The 20,798-nt window shown below is 43.3% G+C and overlaps 1 protein-coding gene across 6 annotated transcripts in view; it reads right to left on the reverse strand.

Annotated features, from left to right (window-relative positions):
- Positions 1–19,528, reverse strand: part of LUC7L3 (LUC7 like 3 pre-mRNA splicing factor) — a 36,382-nt gene extending 16,854 nt beyond the window's left edge. For 5 of the 6 annotated variants that reach the window (XM_074971884.1, XM_074971881.1, XM_074971883.1 and 2 more), the window contains exons 1-6: positions 19,378–19,528; positions 5,343–5,409; positions 3,256–3,295; positions 2,717–2,861; positions 937–1,014; positions 754–858 (exon numbers count right to left, since the gene is read on the reverse strand). In XM_074971884.1, the coding sequence (XP_074827985.1) occupies positions 754–858; positions 937–1,014; positions 2,717–2,861; positions 3,256–3,295; positions 5,343–5,409; positions 19,378–19,476 (534 nt within the window). In that variant the 5' untranslated portion in view covers positions 19,477–19,528. The remainder of the gene's footprint in view (positions 1–753; positions 859–936; positions 1,015–2,716; positions 2,862–3,255; positions 3,296–5,342; positions 5,410–19,377) is intronic. The other variant, XM_074971882.1, reaches the window with a different exon arrangement.
- Positions 19,529–20,798: the final 1,270 nt, after the last annotated feature.

Genomic DNA, 20,798 nt, shown 5'->3' on the forward strand with positions numbered 1-20,798 from the left:
TCTCAACTAGTGTTGCTTAAAATGTGTGATGCACCCCAACATGTGGGGATACAGAAGAAGGTGACTAGCTCACCAGCCTATCAACAATACGTGATCAAGTTGAAGACGGATGCAAGTGTTTTCATTTTTCTGAAGAGGGCTTGAAAATATTCTCAAATTTAAGATGTTTTGGCTCAAGCAATGCTTAGATGGAGAGGTTTAAAAGTTAAGAAACTTTTTTAGAAACTTGGCAAAAAAAATTTAACACTTCATTTTCTGAGGTCTTGCATTTTTACATTTTCCAATTTAGTTTTCGTTTCAGGTTTTTACATTAACTTAGAATAAGTTTCCTGACTTTCTAATTTTTTAGCTATATAAGCATCTTTGATGTTTCATCTTCTGTAAATTACCAACACATATTCATAAATTCCCAACTCCAATTTAGTTTTGGCAAAGAACACTAATCTAAATGAGTTTACAATTTAAATCCAAGATTTATCTATCTCACAAAGTACATGATATTGAGTAAGACTAACTGGAGTTTTAAATTAATGAATGTATTGTGTGAAATACAGGCTGGCCTCTCATAAGGAGTAGTATTTAAGCCTGTTAAGTTTGAATGTGAGAAACAGAAATTTTACAAGAAAGCAGTAACTGGATTGTTGTAACTTTTAAATCCTCTGATTACATAAGTGGCAAGCCTATTTGGTCAGATTCTGCTTTTGCACTGAGCCTTGAAATAACCCTAACAGAGCCCACACAGCTTTTACTTACTGAAGTTGTAGATCTCAGCAACTCTCTCTCTTCTTTTAACTGTTCAACAAGTTTCATCATTCCTTGCGCCTCTTCCACCTTTCCTTCAGAACCCAATTCTTCAATCTAAAGGAGAATAAAAACCCTGTCAGGGTCTTTTAATCTGAGCATTTGATTAATAATGTGTTAGAAGGTGACTTTTACCTGTTGTAGAAGTACATCGATTTTGTCAGTTAAGACCTGAATCTTCTCTTCGTTTTTACCAGTAGGTCCAGCTGCCTGCTAAATATTAAAAAAAAAAATTCAGTCACTAATCAAAGGATTAAGAATGGGTGTTTTTAAGAAACTACACACCTATTAATATTTTTCTCTAGAATTACATACTTGATATCAGATAAATAAGTAGATCGAAGTACAGAGTAATCCAAGTGCTGCAACATGTTGTACTATCACTTTGTGGGAGGAAAAGGAAATTTATTCACCTTTAATCCTATTTCTCTGAAGGCATCACACACAATTGTAACTCCTGAGTTTTAATTTGATAGCACAAGAATGGCAGAATACCACTTACTCTTAACATTTGACCCCCTGAGAACAGCAACAGCAGGGTGGAGCATGAGCTAAGCCCCTGGCTGACAGCCATATACCACCCTCTGCAGAGAATGTCTTTCAAATGTTTCTTACTCTGCATATTTTTATTTGGGGGAATCTCATGAACAGTATACAGCAGGGGTTCAGGATCCCTCAGGGCGTCATGAGGTTATTATAGGGAGGGGGGTTGTGAGCTGTCAGCCTCCACCCTAAGCCCCGCTTTGCATCCAGCATTTATAACAGTGTTAACTATATAAAAGTGTTTTTAATTTATAAGGGGGGGGGGGTTGCACTCAGAGGCTTGCTGTGTGAAAGGGGTGACCAGTAAAAAAAGTTTGAGAACCACTGCAGTACAGCTTCCAGGAAGGTGGACTGAAGTTCTAACCAAACTATTCCCCCAAAATAAGCATCATATCTAGATGCCAGGTTCAGAGAACCGTGCTGAGTCAATGTGTGACCAGAACTCCAGTTAGCAGCCCTACACATTTCTTGTGGCATGCTACTGACACTGCCTTGAGCCTAGTAGAGAATGTCCCAAGCCACTTAGTTACTGTTAGCCTAGCTAATGTAAAACAAAAACAATGTAAAACAGAGGGTAATCCACTTAGACATAAGTTGAATGGCAATGGCATTCCCTTTACACTGATTCCCCAAAGCTATAAAAAAGCCTAAGGACATGTCTACAGAACAAAGGCTACAGCGAGACAGTGACAGTGCTCAGATACATCAGCCGCATAGATGCTTGCTACAGCAACAAAGGGGTTTCTCCATTGTTGTAGGAAATCTGTCCCCAAGAGGCAGCAGTTAGGTTGACAGAAAAATTCTACCTAGCTGCATCTACGGTGGAGGTTGGGTCAACCTAATGTTGCACAGGGCACAAATTTTTCAAAGCCATGAGCAATGTAGCAAGGTCAACTAAGTTTTAGGTGTAGACCAGGCCTAACTGATTTTCTAAACGCCCTGTCCGAATAGGAATGCAAATCTCTTCTGACACCCAGAGTACTGAATTTGGTTTCCCTTGGTTGAGAATAATATTTTGTGAAGAACATTAGGAAATTAACGGTCTTATCAAAGCAGAACTCAGACTTCACTTTTGGTATTAATTTAGAAGGATGCAGGATGACTGTCTCTCTGGAATACAGTGAAAGGAGGATCACCCATTAAAATCTGCAATTCACTCTTGTTGTTACAAGTGCAATTAAAAACAGGAAGAGCCTTCCATTAGGCAAGTCCATCATCCTTGTCAAGTAACAACTACCTCGCTAATTAGTTATTTAACTACACAGAAGAAACCAAAAGGAACAGAGGAAGAGTGTGTGTGCAGTGAACATCCCACATTCGGAGTTCACTGTGAAGAACAATTCTTTGCTTCAATATAGGCTTTTGTACTTACACCTGATGACTGCTGGTTCTGTGACAGTGCCAAACGAGCATGCCCTCTTCGAATCCTCCGTTCTACCTCTGCAAGTAAGCTCTGTAAATACCGCAGGAAGTCTCTTTCATAGCCCACTTTCATAAAACGAGAGCTCTTCTCATATCTGATAAAAATACACAAAGTTTTTTACTGAATGATCATGTGTCATTCTTAATACAGAGGTGTGACAAAACATGTAAAAACTGCTACGCTTTAACAGCTCCAGCAAAAATTACAACTTTGCAAATTATACTGGGGCTGCCTCAGATCAGGGGAATGGACTAGATGACGTCAAAGTCCCTTCAAGCCCCGCATTTCTATGATTAATTTTTGAATTACTTTGTGATTTTTTAAATTACTTTTCATAAAGAAACGGACAATGAAAAGTACACGGTAAATGATTTACAGCTTATATATGAAGCTGCTCTTAAATTATCTTCTTATCTGGTTCTCAACACCAATTTGAACAAATTTATAATTGTTGCATTAACTTATGCTAAAACAACTTAAATACTCACTGTTTACGCAGATTTTCATCATGAATTTTTTCACATGGACCTAAAAATAAAGGAAGGCAAGGCTGAGTGCATGCTCTGGGAAGCCACACAAACTCCTGAAGAGTTAGTCAGCATGCTTTTGGGGCTAGGTTCACAAAAAGACTTAGGCACCTAACTGCCACTGTAGTACCTAAATCCCAGAATCAGACTCCACTGGAATTCACAAAACCCTCGCTCAGCTGCCACCAAAACCTGTAGGTGCCAAATTACTGGGCCAGAAAGAGACAGAAAAAGCGCACACAAGCATGAAAATGATTCTGTAGTCTGGTGGCTACAAAATTCACCTGGGAGGTGGGAAACCCAGGGTCCAGTCCTCCTGCTTCCATGAATTTCCTGTTTATCCACAGTGGAACAGTTTCACAGTACAGACTAAGAAATCACCACACTGGAATACCAGAGCTCAGTGGTTAGGCATTCACCTGAGAAGTGGCAGATCCCCTGTTCAAATACCTTCTCCCACTCAGGCCAAGGGAGGACTTGAAGCAAGGATCTCCCACATCCCAGGAAAGTGTCCTAAATGTTGGGCTAGAAGTATGAGGGAGGTCCTCCTGACCTTCTTGCAAAAACAGCACAGAGAGGGGTTTGTAGCTGAGAATCCCAAGCAGAGGGAGGCATCTCTCTCTAGCCTGGACTAAGGCATTGTACTTCCTGAGAGGGATAGATCTTAGGTCACACCCTTTACCTTAAAAAGAAAAGGAGTACTTGTGGCACCTCAGAGACTAACAAATTTATCTGAGCATAAGCTTTCATGAGCTACAGCTCACTTCATCGGATGCATTCAGTAGAAAATACAGTGGGGAGATTTTATATACGCAGAGAACATGAAACAAAGAGTGTTACCATACACACTGTAACGAGAGTGATCAGGTAAGGTCAGCTATTACCAGCAGGAGAGGGGAAAAACAAAACAAAAAAACCCCACAACCTTTTGTAGTGATAATCAAAATGGGCCATTTCCAGCCATTGACAAGAACGTGTGAGGAACGGGGGCGGGGGGGGGGGGGAGGGGGAGAGAGAGAGAGAAGGGGAGGAGAATAAACATGGCGAAATAGTTTTACTTTGTGTAATGACACATCCACTCCACTCCCAGTCTTTATTCAAGCCTAAGTTAATTGTGTCCAGTTTGCAAATAAATTCCAATTCAGCAGTTCCTGACGTCTGATTTGGGTCCATTTATTCTTTTACGTAGAGACTGCCCAGTTGTTTCATGTTGTCTGCGTATATAAAATCTCCCCACTGTATTTTCTACTGCATGCATCCGATGAAGTGAGCTGTAGCTCGTGAAAGCTTATGCGCAAATAAATTTGTTAGTCTCTAAGGTGCCACAAGTACTCCTTTTCTTTTCTCGTTACAGTGTGTATGGTAACACCCACTGTTTCATGTTCTCTATGTATATAAATCTCCCCACTGTATTTTCCACTGAATGCATCCGATGAAGTGAGCTGTAGCTCACAAAAGCTTATGCTCAAATAAATTTGTTACTCTCTAAGGTGCCACAAGTACTCCTTTTCTTTCTGTTGTGGTGTGGCCATTACTGGAGATTTGTAACCATTGTAGCCCATTCTGCATGATCCTCTGCTAATCTCTTTGTGGATGAATAGTCCTTTTGATCCCCCAGGACACCACATCATCCACCCAGGATCTTCTTTTTCTGCCATCCACTTTACTTTCCAGTGCCCATAAACATGCACTGCCCGCTGAACTTCTGAAAACGTACCCTGCAAATCTAATCTTTCTTTTCATAAAATCTGACTAGATTTTGCTGAGTTCCAATAATCTCCAATACTTTTTCGTTGGTTATGCAGTTTATCCATGATATTATATCAACATTGCTATTGCTGAAATCAAGTTACTGGCAGACCTGAAAAAACTAGTTTTACAATGTGTTGACAGAATATACACTAAAGAAAATGAATATCCCATGTCACAGAAAAAAGGTAATTTGTAACTACTAATCTGGAAGCAGAAGGGAGTTATCAGGTGACATATCTTAAATTTCATTTTAACGACAGTGAATGACACAGCCCCCCGCACAAACGAACACTTACCTAAGTCAGAACGGGTATTTGTAAATAATTCAGCTGGACAAAACCCACAAAGGTAGTATTTACAAACCTAAGAGAGAAAGAAAACAAATTAACTATTTTTCTTCTTATTTGGCACTAGTTTAATAATCACATATATGTTCATTCTAAGGTAAAAAGTGAAACTTCCTTCTATACTTATTTCTATGCAGTCTACAAAGTTTCTTGGAACACAGAACGCACACAGACACGTGCTCCTTGGCTACAGCAGAGAAGACAGCATGCCTTCCTGACTACCCCACGCACATGGATAAATCCTCTTTTCCATTGCAACACACGGCGTTCCTTTATATTGTTGTTAAATAGTATGTTCCTGCATCCAAAATAGCTGTCATAAATAGCCAGCTGACCATACTGGCTACACACGCCAGACATGGTCTGGCTTGGAGTAGACAGGAGATAGTGGAAGTCCTGGGCCTGTGAGGAGAAGAGACTGCACAAGCACAGCTACAGCACAGAAACGTGGACATCTACGATCAGATTGCATGGAGGATACAGAAGGGGTACACAAAAGGGACCAGCACCCGTGTCAAGTGAAAGCAGAGGAACTGCGTCAAGTGTACCAGAATGCCAGGGAGGTTGACAGTCAATCTGATGCCAGTCTGCAGACCTGATGCCTTTACGAAGAGCCGCATGCTATCACTTGGTGAAGACCTCCACACCCCCACAGGCTCCTCTGAGAAGCCCAAGTCACAGGCCCCTGGCATGAACAGCAAAGACTCAGAGGATACGGGACATGTGACTGGAGGGGGTATGCCTATGCTGTGAGCCAGGACCTGTTTGAGGCTCCACCACAGTCCAGTCAGTCGAGCATGGGTGAGCCTGATGCAGGGGACAGAATCTCAGGTAAGTGTGTAAATTTATTTCCCATTACAGTGATGTTTGAACCAACTTAACAGGACAGTTATTGACTTTTCATTAATTTACTTGTACTAGAAGAGGTAGCGGTACAACAAAGGAGGTAGCACTTATCTGCTTTTCATTCCTCCGTAGAGTTAGCAAGGGCGGGGAGGTGTCAGGAGAGGCAGTTTGTTTATGTATACAAGGACGTCCTTTGAAACCTTCTGAGAGATCTCAATGGGACTTTCATGGAGGTGCTCTGTTATCCTCTTCCAGAGGTTTCTAGGGATGGCAGACTTATTTCTTTCTCCAAAGTACAACAACATTTTCCCATGCCAGTCAGTGATAACTTCGGCGGGAACTATTGCAGTACCTAGGCTAGCAGCATACTTGACTAGGCGGCTTCAAGATGTCAGCAGCAGCTGTGCTCTCTCTGCCTTTGCTATCCTGAGAAGTGAGGTATCAGCTAAAATCACCATTGCCTGAAGGTGCCAATATATTGTTGTTGCCCTATACTCAGTTTCAGGCAGCTGAGCAATTCCCGCCTCATTTCCCTCACCCCTGATGGGCTATACTCACCACAGCTGCTGTGAATGGCACCGTGCACAAGCACTCAGAAGCAGAAGTGCCAGTAAGCATATTTTGTTGAAAACTGTAGGGGAGCAAGGGAAGGGAGTTCTGAAGATTACACTTCACTTTTTGTTGTGACTATGTGGACATATGTGTTTTATTTGCAGCTGCTGCAGCAGCAGCCTTGAGGGATTTCCCCTTCACACCTGAGCGAAGTAAGGAGGAAAAAGAAGAGGAATCAGGATGACATGTCCAATAAGATCCTGCAAGCCAGTGCTGCGTCAGACCATGAGCAAAAGGCCCGGAGGGTCAACGCAGCAGACAGCCTGGAGAAGGAAAGAGCAGACAGGAGAAAGGCCCAAGGGTCCCTGCAGGAAAAGAAGAGTGAGATGCACAGGACATAATGGGGCTTCTCCAGTAGCAAACACAGATACTGCAAACTCTTGTGGAATCTCAGTTCAACAATCACGGGCTCACCTCCCTTTGCAGTCCATGAAGAACTGCATTATAACACCTACCTACACCCTCCCCCCCCCAACATTCCACATGGCATCAGGGGGGCATTAAGGACAACCACAACTTCATCTACAGCAACCGTGGCTTTCACAGGTCAGTGTATGTGCAGGTAAAATGTACATGAATGTTCTTTCTCCTCGTTAAGTTCTGTTCCAGTAATATATTAGTTTATGTATTTGCTTTTAAGTTGCACAGATTTTTTTTGCATTGGTTTTGTTACTGAATAAAATTCTATTATCTGGAAAACAAGTAATCTTTTAGTTCACAACATATGCTGCAGAGCGCCTAGCAGCTCTGAGCCCACTTACTTGTTAATAAACTGTGACAACCCACAGGATCAGTGACAGTGTAATAATCATAAATGTGCAACAAGCACAGGAAAATTAATAGGTGCACTGACAGTGGTACAGTCAGATGTACAAGCACCACACAATTTCTTACAGGCCCGAAAACAACACAGCAAGGTAGTCCATAGTACACCAGAATGCATTACTGTGGCTCGCTGTTGAAGTGCTCTTTCAAAGCCTTCCTGAACCACCTAGCTCCTCACTGAGCTCTTCCAGTAATCCTTGTGTCTGGCTGATCAAACTCAGAAGACAGCCACTCCACCTCTGCCCTTCACCCTGACGGCAACTTTCCCCCTTTGCTTCACGGATATTATGCAGGACACAGTAGGCACCTATAGCCATTGGGATGTTTTTTCACTGAGATTCAATCTTTGTGAACAAACAACACTAGTGTCCCTTCCATCTACCAAAAGCGCATTCAATGTCATTCTGCACCTGCTGAGCTGATAGCGGAATCCTTCCTTGGTGCTGCCAAGGTGGCGGGTGTATGGCTTCATAAGCCAGTGGGTGCAAGGGTAGGTTGGGTCACCCAGGATCCCTACTGACAGGTAAACAACGACAATAGTAATCTGCTGGTTGGGAAAGGAAGTCCCTGGTTGTAGCTTTCTGAACAGTCCTGTGTTCTTAAAGATGCAAGCATCCCTGACCAGCCAACACTGATATTGGTGAAACATCCCCAGTGATCCACCAATGCTTGCATAACCATAGAAAAGTAGGTTTCAGAGTAGCAGTCGTGTTAGTCTGTATCCGCAAAAAGAAAAGGAGGACTTGTGGCACCTTAGAGACTAATCAATTTATTTGAGCATCAGCTTTGGTGAGCTACAGCTCACTTCACTGTAGCTCACGAAAGCTTATGTTCAAATAAATTTTTTAGTCTCTAAGGTGCCAAGAGGGGAGGAGGGATAGCTCAGTGGTTGGAGCACTGGCCTGCAAAGCCCAGGGTTGTGAGTTCAATCCTTGAGGGGGCCATCTAGGGAACTGGGGCAAAAATTGGGGATTGGTCCCGCTTTGAGCAGGGGGTTGGACTAGATGACTTCCTGAGGTCCCTTCCAACCCTGATAGTCTATGATTCTATGAAATAAGTACTCCTTTTCTTTTCATAGAAAAGTAGCCCTTTCTGTTGATATACTCTGTGGGGGATAGGCATGCCATCTATTGGGACACCACACAGTTCAGAGACTCCATTACTGCCAATCCTTCCACTATGTCCTGCACATTGCTCAGAGTCACAGTCCTGCATAGCAGGAGACGACTAATGGCCCTGCACGCTTACATGACAACGACCCCCAGTGGATATTCCAACTCCAAAATGATTTCCCACTGACCGGTAGCAATCCAGCACTGCAATTTTCTACACTACAATCACCACTTGCTTTTCCACTATCAATGAAGCTCTCATTCTGGTGTCCCTGTCCTGGAGGGCTAGAGCAAACTTGGCACACAGATCCAGGAATGTGGTTTTTCATATGCAAAAGTTCTGCAGCCAATGCTAACCACCCCAAGCCTGCATCACTATAGAATCCCAACAGTCAGTGCTTGTTTCTCAAGCCCAGAGGCAGTGCTCTATATTGGCAGCTGCTCTGTGAACACCACCGACTTTGAACTGGTCCTTGCTATGTCCCACAGCAATCTGTCATCCAAAAAATAGTCATATTCCATACTGATTCAGTTGTTCTTATGGCTCTGCAAATACCACAGGACCGTGCGTCCTATGCTTGCGATGCTTATGACAATAGTGCAGAGCTGTGCAGGTTCCATGCTTCTGTCAGGGATGGTGGACAGTGAGGAAGTCTGTGCAGGTCTGTGGGATTTTTTTTTTGCAAAAAATTATCGGACATAGATGACATGATGAGATAAAGACAGCTGCATGCTGGGAAGTTGACTCCCTGCTCCCACACACCCCGTGTGACGCATTTCTGTCCCACTGCCAAAACTTCCCAAAAGACGGTGCCAGTGGTGGGTCAAACATTGGGATACCTTTCAACGGTTCACCGCACTATGCATCGCCACATGGAATCCTGGTAAGCATGTACAGCACCAATGCAAGGAGCCAAGTGTGCATGCACACTAATGATATACTAACAGCGGCTTTATGCCGACATAACTTGTGTCGACCAAAGTCTGTAGTGTAGAAGTGGCTTATGTGTAAAGGATATATATAGTTACAAATTAACATGTTTTCATGGTTACCAACCAACAAGAATCAACCTTTCTTTAGGGAAATAACTAAAAAGTACAACTGGAAAAAATATTTAAATCAAGATCTCCTCCTTACTGATTTAAGGCACTTTGATCTAATCAACCCACCCTGACTCAAATCCAGCCTACTCCTTTGTGGTAAGTGGATTTTGAGCTGTGGTGGGGGACACTAATATTCAAAAAGTTACCTAGTTTATTATCCAGTTGTTTTTCCAGGCCTCACAGTAATGCCTTTAAAACCTTTATTTAAAGGTGACCTGCAATAAAAAAGAAAAAAGAAAAAGAAAAAAAAAGTGGCCTTTTTTACTTTTTAATATGGAAAAATTAAGGCTGCAAACATTTTTTCTACATCCTCTGACAACAAAAGGTGCTAATAAAAGCTTGTGTTTTAGATTGGAAATTCAGCTCTTGACTAGGCTGGAAAGTTCTATCTTCTTGCTCCTTGTATAAACTTAAGATTCCTGAAAACCCCTCTTATATTCCATTTCTCCCAGCAAAGAAAGACCAATCTTGACATTCTTGATATTTGTAACGTAAAAGACACAAAAAGAAAAAAGAAAAGGAGTGCTACAGCTCACTTCATCGGATGCATAGCTATGTAGATGTAGCTCACGAAAGCTCATGCTCAAATAAACTGGTTAGTCTCTAAGGTGCCACAAGTACTCCTTTTCTTTTTTCTTTTTACGAATACAGACTAACACGGCTGTTACTCTGAAACCTGTAAAAGACACAAAAACTTTCAGACTCTTTATACATCATAAAGCAGCAAACAAAAATATCAAGCTCACTCAAATCCTCTTACCCCCACAAAAAGCCCAAAGGTCACCTTAATTAGTTTTTCACTAGAGATTTTACCTCTATCAAAATGACTGCCAATTAACTTGAATTGTTAACACATTTTTAAAAGGCTAGTCTGGACACTCTCCAGATATTTGTTCCAACCTACAAAAATTGTAGTTTACCTGAGGGGTTATCATGGGTATTTACTAGGGAACACTAGAAAGTAGCCTTTACAATTTAATTACTTTGAATTAATTGGAAGTCAATTAATTAAAGGGTTCAGAGTAGCAGCCATGTTAGTCTGTAGTCGCAAAAAGAAAAGGAGTACCTGTGGCACCTTAGAGACTAACAAATATATTTAAGCATAAGCTTTCGTGAGCTACAGCTCACTTCATCGGATGCATTCCAAAAGTTTGCTACAGTGGTTTGCAAGCAATGTAAATAATTAGCACTTATTCAATTGTCTTGCAACTTTTTACTGTTACAACATGTGAACCTTCTAAAGTCCCGCAACAGAATGGAAAAGGTCCAATATACTGCTGAATTCTCTCTCTCTTAAGTCTCACATTTGAATAGACTCTAGAATGGCAGAGTGCCACAAAGAAATACTTAACACTTTACATCCAATTATCTCAAACCTGTTCAGAAATCTTAATCCTTGAACACCTCTATGCAGTAGGCAAGTATTACTCCCCATTTTACAGATGAGAAAACTGAGGCAGAGAAGTACCTCACCCATGGCTCCCACAGCAATTCAAGGGCTTGCCTACATAGAGAAATTAAATTTACTGGCAGAACTATCCCAGTATAGCTCCCTGCATAGACATTTATTCCAGAATAAGAGTGTCCATATGGGGAGTTATACCATGAAAACTACAGCCGTACAATTATACTGGTATAGTTCTGCCAGTAAACTGTCCCATGCAGACAGGCCCTAAATGGAAGGGCTCAGAATAAAACCCAGTAACTTGAATGTCTGTACTGAAAACATTAGAAAAAATTCTCTCATATGAGGAAGTGCCATGGGGACCTTAATGTTCATGTATGTCAGAGGGAGGGAATTGTTTGAAAGAATCTTATAAAAAATAAAATCCTTATCAACCCTAGCAACATCAAAATTCTATAACTCGCAAAGAATTAAATACATCTCCCTTTGAGGAACAAAAAAAAAAAGATTAAAATCTGTGGTTTCAAGGGTTCTAAGTGCATCAAACCTATTTAGATCCTAAAACATCCCTCGTTAGCCACTAAGAAGCAAAATAAATTTAATGTTTAAACAGCTAAGGCCTTTATCAAAACTAAACTAAGTTTTCAGTATAAAGAGAATTTATGGTTCAGCCATTTGAGAAGGCTTACTCTCTCAGTCATTACTACTCACATTTATTTGGCCATGCCTGTCTCCATCCTGACCCCCCAAATAGCTACATTTTCCTTGAAGAACCCAAGATCACCTCATTAGATGTGCAACATTTTATTCACACTTGAGAACCACAGGTTTGAGTATCATTGCTCTATAGCAGAGGTTTCCACACATTTTTTTGCTGAGCAAGCCTTAGGAGCTTCATGCCCCATGTGTGCCCCCAGCTCAAGTGAGTGTGACAAGAACCTTACCAGGAAGCAGGTGGGCCTGGAAAGTGAGCCCACCCTAAAAATCTGGAGAACCAGGTTCTCTCAATTTCATTTCATTTTTTAACACAGGGCTCTACCTAACAGCAGTCAGATCCTTGCACGCCACTGATAACCTCGCTGTGCACCTCTACACCAGAGCCATGTTTTGTAATCCAGTTCCATAGCCTCACCAGAGAGTACAAGTTACAAATATACTTTGTATTTTTGGTACCCTGCCTTCATGGGAGGATCTACAGAAATAAAAAATACATTCTGATTCAATGATTACGCAACGAACACCCAATTAGAACAGAAAGTAGGATTCTATTTAATGCTGACCAGGTTAAGATGAAAATACCTTAATATATTTAAGCTCTCATTGAGTTTCATCTTACATACAAAATAAAAAACTGATAGTCTTAAACCTAGAACTAACCTTATCTCCTGCTATTTGGAAATATACTATAGATGGCAACAGGAATCTCAAAGTTTTACATCAGTGTGCACTTTACTCTTGTCAAAGTTAAAAAAAGTAAAAACCATAACTGTCTGACAAAAACAAAGAGGTGAAATCTGTCCCTGAAATGTTTGAAGCATGTTTTCCACTGGAGTTTCAAACCAAGATCCAATTACCACACACAATTCAGTTCTTACTACATTATTTCAAAATAGCTTGAACAAATTATAAAGACATAAAAATGAGTAACCTCATGAGAACTATTATCACAGTGTTTAATGTTTTGTATTGTAATGCTTTCACTTTGTTCCCAAGTACTAAAACCCACATACTTTGCAATGTTTTCCAACTCCAGTGAAATCACACACATTTCAAAATGCTAACAGTAGCCTATGCTTTGGACATGGTTCTTTTCATCCTCCTCCTACCAAAAACCAAAGGACTCTTGGCAATTACAGGATAATGGTTCCAAACTTCCAGAAGACAAGAGTACACTATTATCTAATAACAGTTTGATTATTTTTTCACTAAGCTGGCATGAGAGAGAAAAATCAGCCTTCTAATGGGAGCCTTGCTTTAACCCTACCTGAACTATGCAGAGATGCTAGACCTACAGATTACTGAGATCCATTGTTGTAAACGTACTCCTCTTGCACTACCTAATGCCTTTCATTTAGATTGAGTCCAAAGCTCTTTATTTATGTTTTTACAATCAGTGACATTCATAAATGCAAGAGAATTTGTATGCATTGTTAGGCTATGTCTATACAATGCAGCTTTTGGCGACACGACTGCGCTGCTACAGCCTTGCCACTAAAAGGCGTGCAGTGTAGCTGATGTTTGTTGGCAGGAGAGAGCTCTCCTGCCAACAAAAAACTCCCACCCCCCAATGAGCGGTGTTAGTGGTGTCAGCAGGAGCGCTCTCACCGTTGTTCACATTGGTGCTTGTCGTTAGCAAAACTTTTATCTTTCGGTGTGTGTGTTTTAATGCCTCTAAACGACAAAAGTTTTGTCGTTCACTTGGCTGGCAGTGTAGACAAAGCCTTAATGCCACACAGCTAAAATTTAAAAAACAAGAAACACGAAGTTTAAGGTTTCTACAGCAATGTTAACGCTTTCATGTTGCGCAAGGAATATTAAATATCAGGGGGTAGCCATGTTAGTCTATATCCACAAAAACAACAAGGATGCAGGAAGTGGTTTTTTACTCACGAAAGCTTATGCCCAAATAAATCTGTTAGTCTTTAAGGAATATTAAAGTTATTTCTTGATTTTTTTTTTAATTTGAACTGTACAACGTTAGACCTGTATTAGCATAGGAAAACACAGTAAAGAACACCCTTGTATTCTAAAAGAAATAAGAGAAATTATATGGGTAGGCAGCTTCCCGGAGGCACAGCTATGTTTCTGATAAGTACATTACAATTGACTGCGAAGCACACACTCCCTTAACTGCACTAACCTACATTTCAAGGAGTGTGCATTTAATAAAGACATTAGAGTGGTGCTTACATGAATTGCACAAATGCTTCTATGAAAGCAGGAAGGAAGCAGATTTAATAATTTTATTAAGATGATGCTGAAGTAAAAAGAAAACAGTACAGAGTTTAAGCATAGAAGTTTCTGGTTATCAGGGAATAAGGTACAGATTATCAAGGGGTGTGAAATTCGGTTTAGGAATGAGTGGTGTAAGGAATACATAATCTGCAATCTCCCTGATTGGTGGTAAAAGTTTAATGGGTCAAAGTACAGACACTGAGATATGGGAGTACGTTGTCCATATAATGGCTATGGACAGGTGTGGCGTATAATTAGTGGATACGATGATGAGGATGGATTTACCCTCATTTGGTGGGATTTAATGTTCAGTGAGTTTTACTAAACACATTTCCCACCAGACTGAAAGGGTTCAAACAGCAGTCTGTGAATTTCCCACTGGCCAGGGGAACGGCAGCAGACCCCCCACTGCTCTCTAAACAATAAAGAGAAGTAGCAGCCTGAGGGCTGATCTCCAAGACCTTGTCTATATAGGCAAAAGACCTATGTTCTTCAATAGCATCAGTTTAACTCAAGTGAAAGTTCCCAAAGATCTTCTGTACTTTCCACAGTATGCATCCGATGAAGTGAGCTGTAGCTCACGAAAGCTTATGCTCAAATAAATTGGTTAGTCTCTAAGGTGCCACAAGTACTCCTTTTCTTTTTGCGAATACAGACTAACACGGCTGTTAGTCTGAAACCTTACTTGAACGAAAACACATACACTTCATCCCCTCAAAACATGTTTTTTACCTGCATAGATATGGTCCAATTCATCTATTTCAAAGTACCAGGATCTAGTACAACCAGTGCATTCTGAGCTCAAAACCACAGGGAAATTTTGAACTGAATGCCTGGCTGAATTACATGTTCAAATAAAATAAGAATATTATGAAAAGCATGCATACTTCTTGAGTTGTGAATCCTTCCTGTAATACATACCTCTAGATGTAACATTTTGCACAAGTAATTTGTAAACGGATATAAACTTTTCTAAATCAACATTCCACACAAAGATGGACTACAAGCCGTCAGGAACAGTATCCCCGATAATGTCACGGCAAACCTGGTGGCTGAACTTTGTGACTTTGTCCTCACCCATAACTATTTCACATTTGGGGTCAATGTATACCTTCAAATCAGAGGCACTGCTATGGGTACCCACATGGCCCCACAGTATGCCAACATTTTTATGGCTGACTTAGAACAACGCTTCCTCATCTTCCTAATGCCCCTACTCTACTTGCGCTATATTGATGACATCTTCATCATCTGGACCCATGGAAAAGAAGCCCTTGAGGAATTCCACCATTATTTCAACAATTTCCATCCCACCATCAACCTCAGCCTGGACCAGTCCACACAAGAGATCCACTTCCTGGACACTACGGTGCTAATAAGCGATGGTCACATAAACACCACCCTATATCGGAAACCTACTGACCGCTATTCCTACCTACATGCCTCCAGCTTTCACCCAGACCACACCACACGATCCATTGTCCACAGCCAAGCTCTACGATACAACCACATTTGCTCCAACCCCTCAGACAAACACCTACAAGATCTCTATCAAGCATTCTTACAACTACAATACCCACCCGCTGAAGTGGGGGAGGGATAGCTCAGTGGTTTGAGCATTGGCCTGCTAAACCCAGGGTTGTGAGTTCAATCCTTGAGGGGGCCATTTGGGATCTGGGGCAAAAATTGGGGATTGGCCCTGCTTTGAGCAGGGGGTTGGACTAGATGACCTCCTGAGGTCCCTTCCAACCCTGGTATTCTATGATTCTATGAAGTGAAGAAATAAACTGACAGAGCCAGAAGAGTACGCAGAAGTCACCTACTACAGGAAAGGCCCAACAAAGATAACAACAGAACGCCACTAGCCATCACCTTCAGCCTCCAACTAAAACCTCTCCAACGCATCATCAAGGATCTACAACCTATCCTGAAGGACGACCCATCACTCTCACAAATCTTGGGAGACAGGCCAGTCCTTGCCTACAGACAGCCCCCCAACCTGAAGCAAATACTCACCAGCAACCACACACCAGAACCACTAACCCAGGAACCTATCCTTGCAACAAAGCCCGTTGCCAGCTCTGTCCACATATCTATTCAGGGGACACCATCATAGGGCCTAATCACATCAGCCACACTATCAGAGGCTCGTTCACCTGCACATCTACCAATGTCATATATGCTATCATGTGCCAGCAATGCCCCTCTGCCATGTACATCGGCCAAACTGGACATTCTCTACGTAAAAGAATAAATGGACAAAAATCAGATGTCAAGAATTATAACATTCATAAACCAGTCGGATAACACTTCAAGCTCTCTGGTCACTCGATTACAGACCTAAAGGTCGCAATATTACAACAAAAAGACTTCAAAAACAGACTCCAAGGAGAGACTGCTGAATTGGAATTAATTTGCAAACTGGATACAATTAACTTAGGCTTGAATAGAGACTGGGAGTGGCGGTGTCATTACACAAAGTAAAACTATTTCCCCACGTTTATTCTCCCCCCCCCCCCCCGACGTTCCTGTTAACTGTTGGCAATGGCCCACCTTGATTATCACTACAAAAGATTTTCTCCCCCCCTTCCCCCGCCCCGCTGGTAATAGCTCATCTTAAGTGATCACTCTCCTTACAATGTGTATGACAACACCCATTTTTTCCATGTTCTGTGTGTATATAAATCTCCTCACTGTATTTTCCACTGAATGCATCCGATGAAGTAAGCTGTAGCTCACGAAAGCTTGTGCTCAAATAAATTTGTTAGTCTCTAAGGTGCCACTAGTACTCCTTTTCTTTTTGCGAATACAGACTAACATGGCTGCTACTCTGAAATTTGTCTATCAGGGTGTCAGTATTGTGATCAATCCATTAAATCCTAACCTACAAAAAATGGAAAAACCCGATCTTAAGCAAAGTTTTGAGCTCAAAATGGCAGAAGTATGAGAGACTCCATGAAATCCACTATGAACTTTGCTATTGATTTTATGGGGAAGGAGCTGATTCAGTTGACTGTGATGGGTGACAGTAAAAACTCTTAAGGTAGATACCACTGAGTAAAACAAGAAAGTATCTGGGAGGGAAAAAAACTCCTCTTCTGAGCAGTTTAGTACAGGAAATTAACATGTCACAGCCACATATAAAGGAAATATGAAAGCATATTCCTAAATAGTAACAATATTGTAAATGAAAAATCCAGAAGTTCCAAGACAAATTTGATTTGTGGAAATAAAACTCTCACATCAGCAAAATCTTCATTTCCAAAGGATCTCAAGTTCTTCATTATCCTCTGTTCTTTAGGTACTTAGCATGTCCTCTATACCCAGGGTAGGCAACCTATGGCAACTGGGGGCTCTGCTGCTGACCTGGGGTACTGGCTGCAGGCCACAGGTCCTGGCCACCGGTCCGGGGGCTCTGCTACTGGCCTGGGGTCCTGGCTGCTGGCCTGGGGTTCTGCAGCTGCCCACAGCTGTGGCACACTGGCCCCAACCTGGGGCAGTGAGGGGTGTAGCTCAGCACTCCCACATTAAAAACTGTTCCAGCACCACTGTACTGGGATTTTTAAAGTCCTGCTTACATCACTATCACGCCACGTGGAACAGTGCACTGCATCTGAAGTTGAGATTAGAATGTACATGCAAGAACTGGAATCAGAATTTTCTGACAGATTTCAAGATTTCCAGCGATTTGGCCCAATGCTTTCTTTTCTAATTAAACCCGAAAAGTTCAACGAAAGCTACTTGGATTTGTCTGTATTTCAGAGGATAGGTGTTGAAGATTTCGAAATGCAGCTCATTCAGTTAAAAAAGCTCAGAATTGTGGGCATCAAAGTTTGGAGATCTGCAGAGTGCACTTGAAGCTCCCAAGACAGATCATGGGGCCTCTATTCTGACCTGCTGGACATCCCTGTTGGTGAAATTTAACTGTTTGAAGAAAATTGTGATTGCAATGCTTTCAGCATTTGGTTCCACATACCTGTGTGAACAGATATTTTCACACATGAAATCTGTCTTCTGTCCCTCTCGGAGCCAGTTAACAACTGATCACCCAGAAGCCTGTGTGCAGCTTAAAGTATCCAAATACGTGCCAGACATCAGAAAACTCAGCAAGGAAAAGCAAGGGCAAGGATCACACTAAACTGATAAGACCTGCATTTTGATTTAATTTTAAATGAAGCTTCTTAAACATTTTAAAAATCTTATTTACTTTACATACAACAATAGTTTAGTTATATATTATAGACTTATAGAAAGAGACCTTATAAAAACATTAAAATGTATTACTGGCATGCAAAACCTTAAATTAGAGTGAATAAATGAAGACTCGGCACACCACTTCTGAAAGGTTGCTGACCCCTGCTCTATACTATTCATCTCCCACCCCAGCACAACCAAACTGCAGTAAGACCTACCCAGAGACTTCCTCCTCCTCAAACTCAGGAACGACCCCTTAAAAAACCCCTCCACATGCCATGCACAGACAGGGTTTAAGAAACTTTTCCTTCCATCCGATGCAAAAGAACTCTCTCCCGCATAAATAGCTAAACACAGACCCTCCCACCTTCCTTCCTCCCCTCGGACTCCCGCCATAAGCAGACCCCCGCCGCCCCAAACCCTACGACCGACTCATTTTTTTTTAACTAGTTATTTCTTTACCGGCACAAATCGCCTCACATAGTTAGCAGAAATCCCTGCACTAAGTTCCGAGCAGAGTCACGAGAGAGCTCCCCCCACCCCCAATCCTGGTGTGAGCAGACCCGTCCCTTTCCAATACTCCTCAGTCAGGCTACTACGGATCCCCTCCCTCCTCCCAGGCGAGTCCTCATAAGGGCTCCGGCCCCCCATCCAAGCCTAGCCAGGCCCACCGCACTTTCCTTCCCAACCTCCCGCCTGCTCCTCATCCCCCAGGGCCATGAAGGGCCCCAGCCCGATGCAGAACCTTGGCCCCAGCCTACTCCTCCCAGTCAGAGCCCCGCAGAAAGCCCCCCGCCTAGCTCCCTCGTCTCTGCGGCCACAGTCCCCTCCCCGGGCCGGCGGGGCCCCTTCGGTCCTCCGCGGCGCGTGTGGGTGATTACGACAAAACCAGGCCTTGGGGGCCGGGAGGAGGCGGCTCCGTTTCACTCACGCTCTCGTGGTCCCACCGCACGTTGCTGCGCTTCTCATCCGGGGCCAGATTCCTGTCCCGGCCCATGAGCTCGTCGAGGAGCTGGGCGGCCGATATCATCGTGTCCTGATACCCGAGTGGCCCCTTGCCAAGCACCGCCGCCGCCTTCGCCCCCCCCGCCCCACGCTCCTTCCCCGACCGACCGCGCACTCGCGCTACCGCCCGAGTGACAGAGACAAAATGGCGGCGGCGGCGCTCCTAGCTCTTCCCACAATGCAACGCGCGCCCGCCGCGGTCTCGCTAACCGCCCCTGGGGCCTGTCAGGGCTTGGGCCTCTCAGTCACATAGGCCTCATCCTCGGCCTTGCTCGCTGGCGCGCGGTGCTGTCTTTGTGACGAGGGCCTCGCTGAGCTGTCTCTCTCCCATGCACCCCGATGCGGAGGGTGGCAGTAAATGTGCTCAGAGCCCCCTCTGCGTGCAGAGAGCCCTTCGCATTGCAGTGCCTTTCTCTGAGACAGGCCACCGTGTCGGCCGTCCATCCCGCTATGGAAAGACACCTCCTTCGCCATGCAGGCTGGGGCTTCACGGCAGCAAGGGAGGTGCCCTCCGACAGCGAGATCGGCGCAGAGGTTGTATGGAACCTTGGTGGAGCTAGTCGATGCCAAGCCTACATCCCCCAGCTGGGAGCGGCTTACCTCAGCTAGCTGCATGGAGGTACCACTGCCTGTGCCTTGTCTCCACTCAGGTCTGGTCTACGCTAGGAACTTACATCGGCATAGCTACGTCACTCAGGGGTGTGAAAATCCACACCGGAGAGACGCAGCTGTACCGACCTAACCCCTGGGTAGACAGCGTTAGGTTGACCGCGTTGACCTAGCTACCACCTCTCGGGTCTGGTCTACACTAGACTTACATCAGCATAACTACATCACTCAGGGGTGTGAAAAATCCAAACCCTGAGCGACATAGTTATACTGACCTAACCCCCGGTTTAGACAGTGCTATGTCGGCAGAGAGCTTGTCCCATCAACATAGCTGTCGCCTCTCAGGGAGATGGATTTACTGCACTGACAGGAGAGCTCTCTCCCGTCGGCATAGAGTGTCTTCATTAAAGTGCTACAGTGGCAGAGTTGTGCCTATGCAGCATTGTAAGTTTAGACCTGCTCTCAGGGCGGTGAATTACCTATGCTGATGGGAGAAACCCCCCCGTTGGCGTAGGTAGGGTCTGTACTTAAGCACTCGAGCAGTGGTGCAGCTGCACTGCTGTAGCATTTTAAGTGTAGACATACCCTCACACCTGTTAACTGTCTCAATGTCAAGTCACAGGTGGTTTTGCAGAAAAGGCACAGTCACGCTGTTGGGAGACATTGTTGCACCACCGCAACACAACTAGACTTGGCACCTCTGAGGTCACAAAAACAGGACATCCCTGAGCTGGATTT

This window comes from Natator depressus, chromosome 14 (assembly GCF_965152275.1).
Source record: "Natator depressus isolate rNatDep1 chromosome 14, rNatDep2.hap1, whole genome shotgun sequence".
Taxonomy (NCBI): domain Eukaryota; kingdom Metazoa; phylum Chordata; order Testudines; family Cheloniidae; genus Natator; species Natator depressus.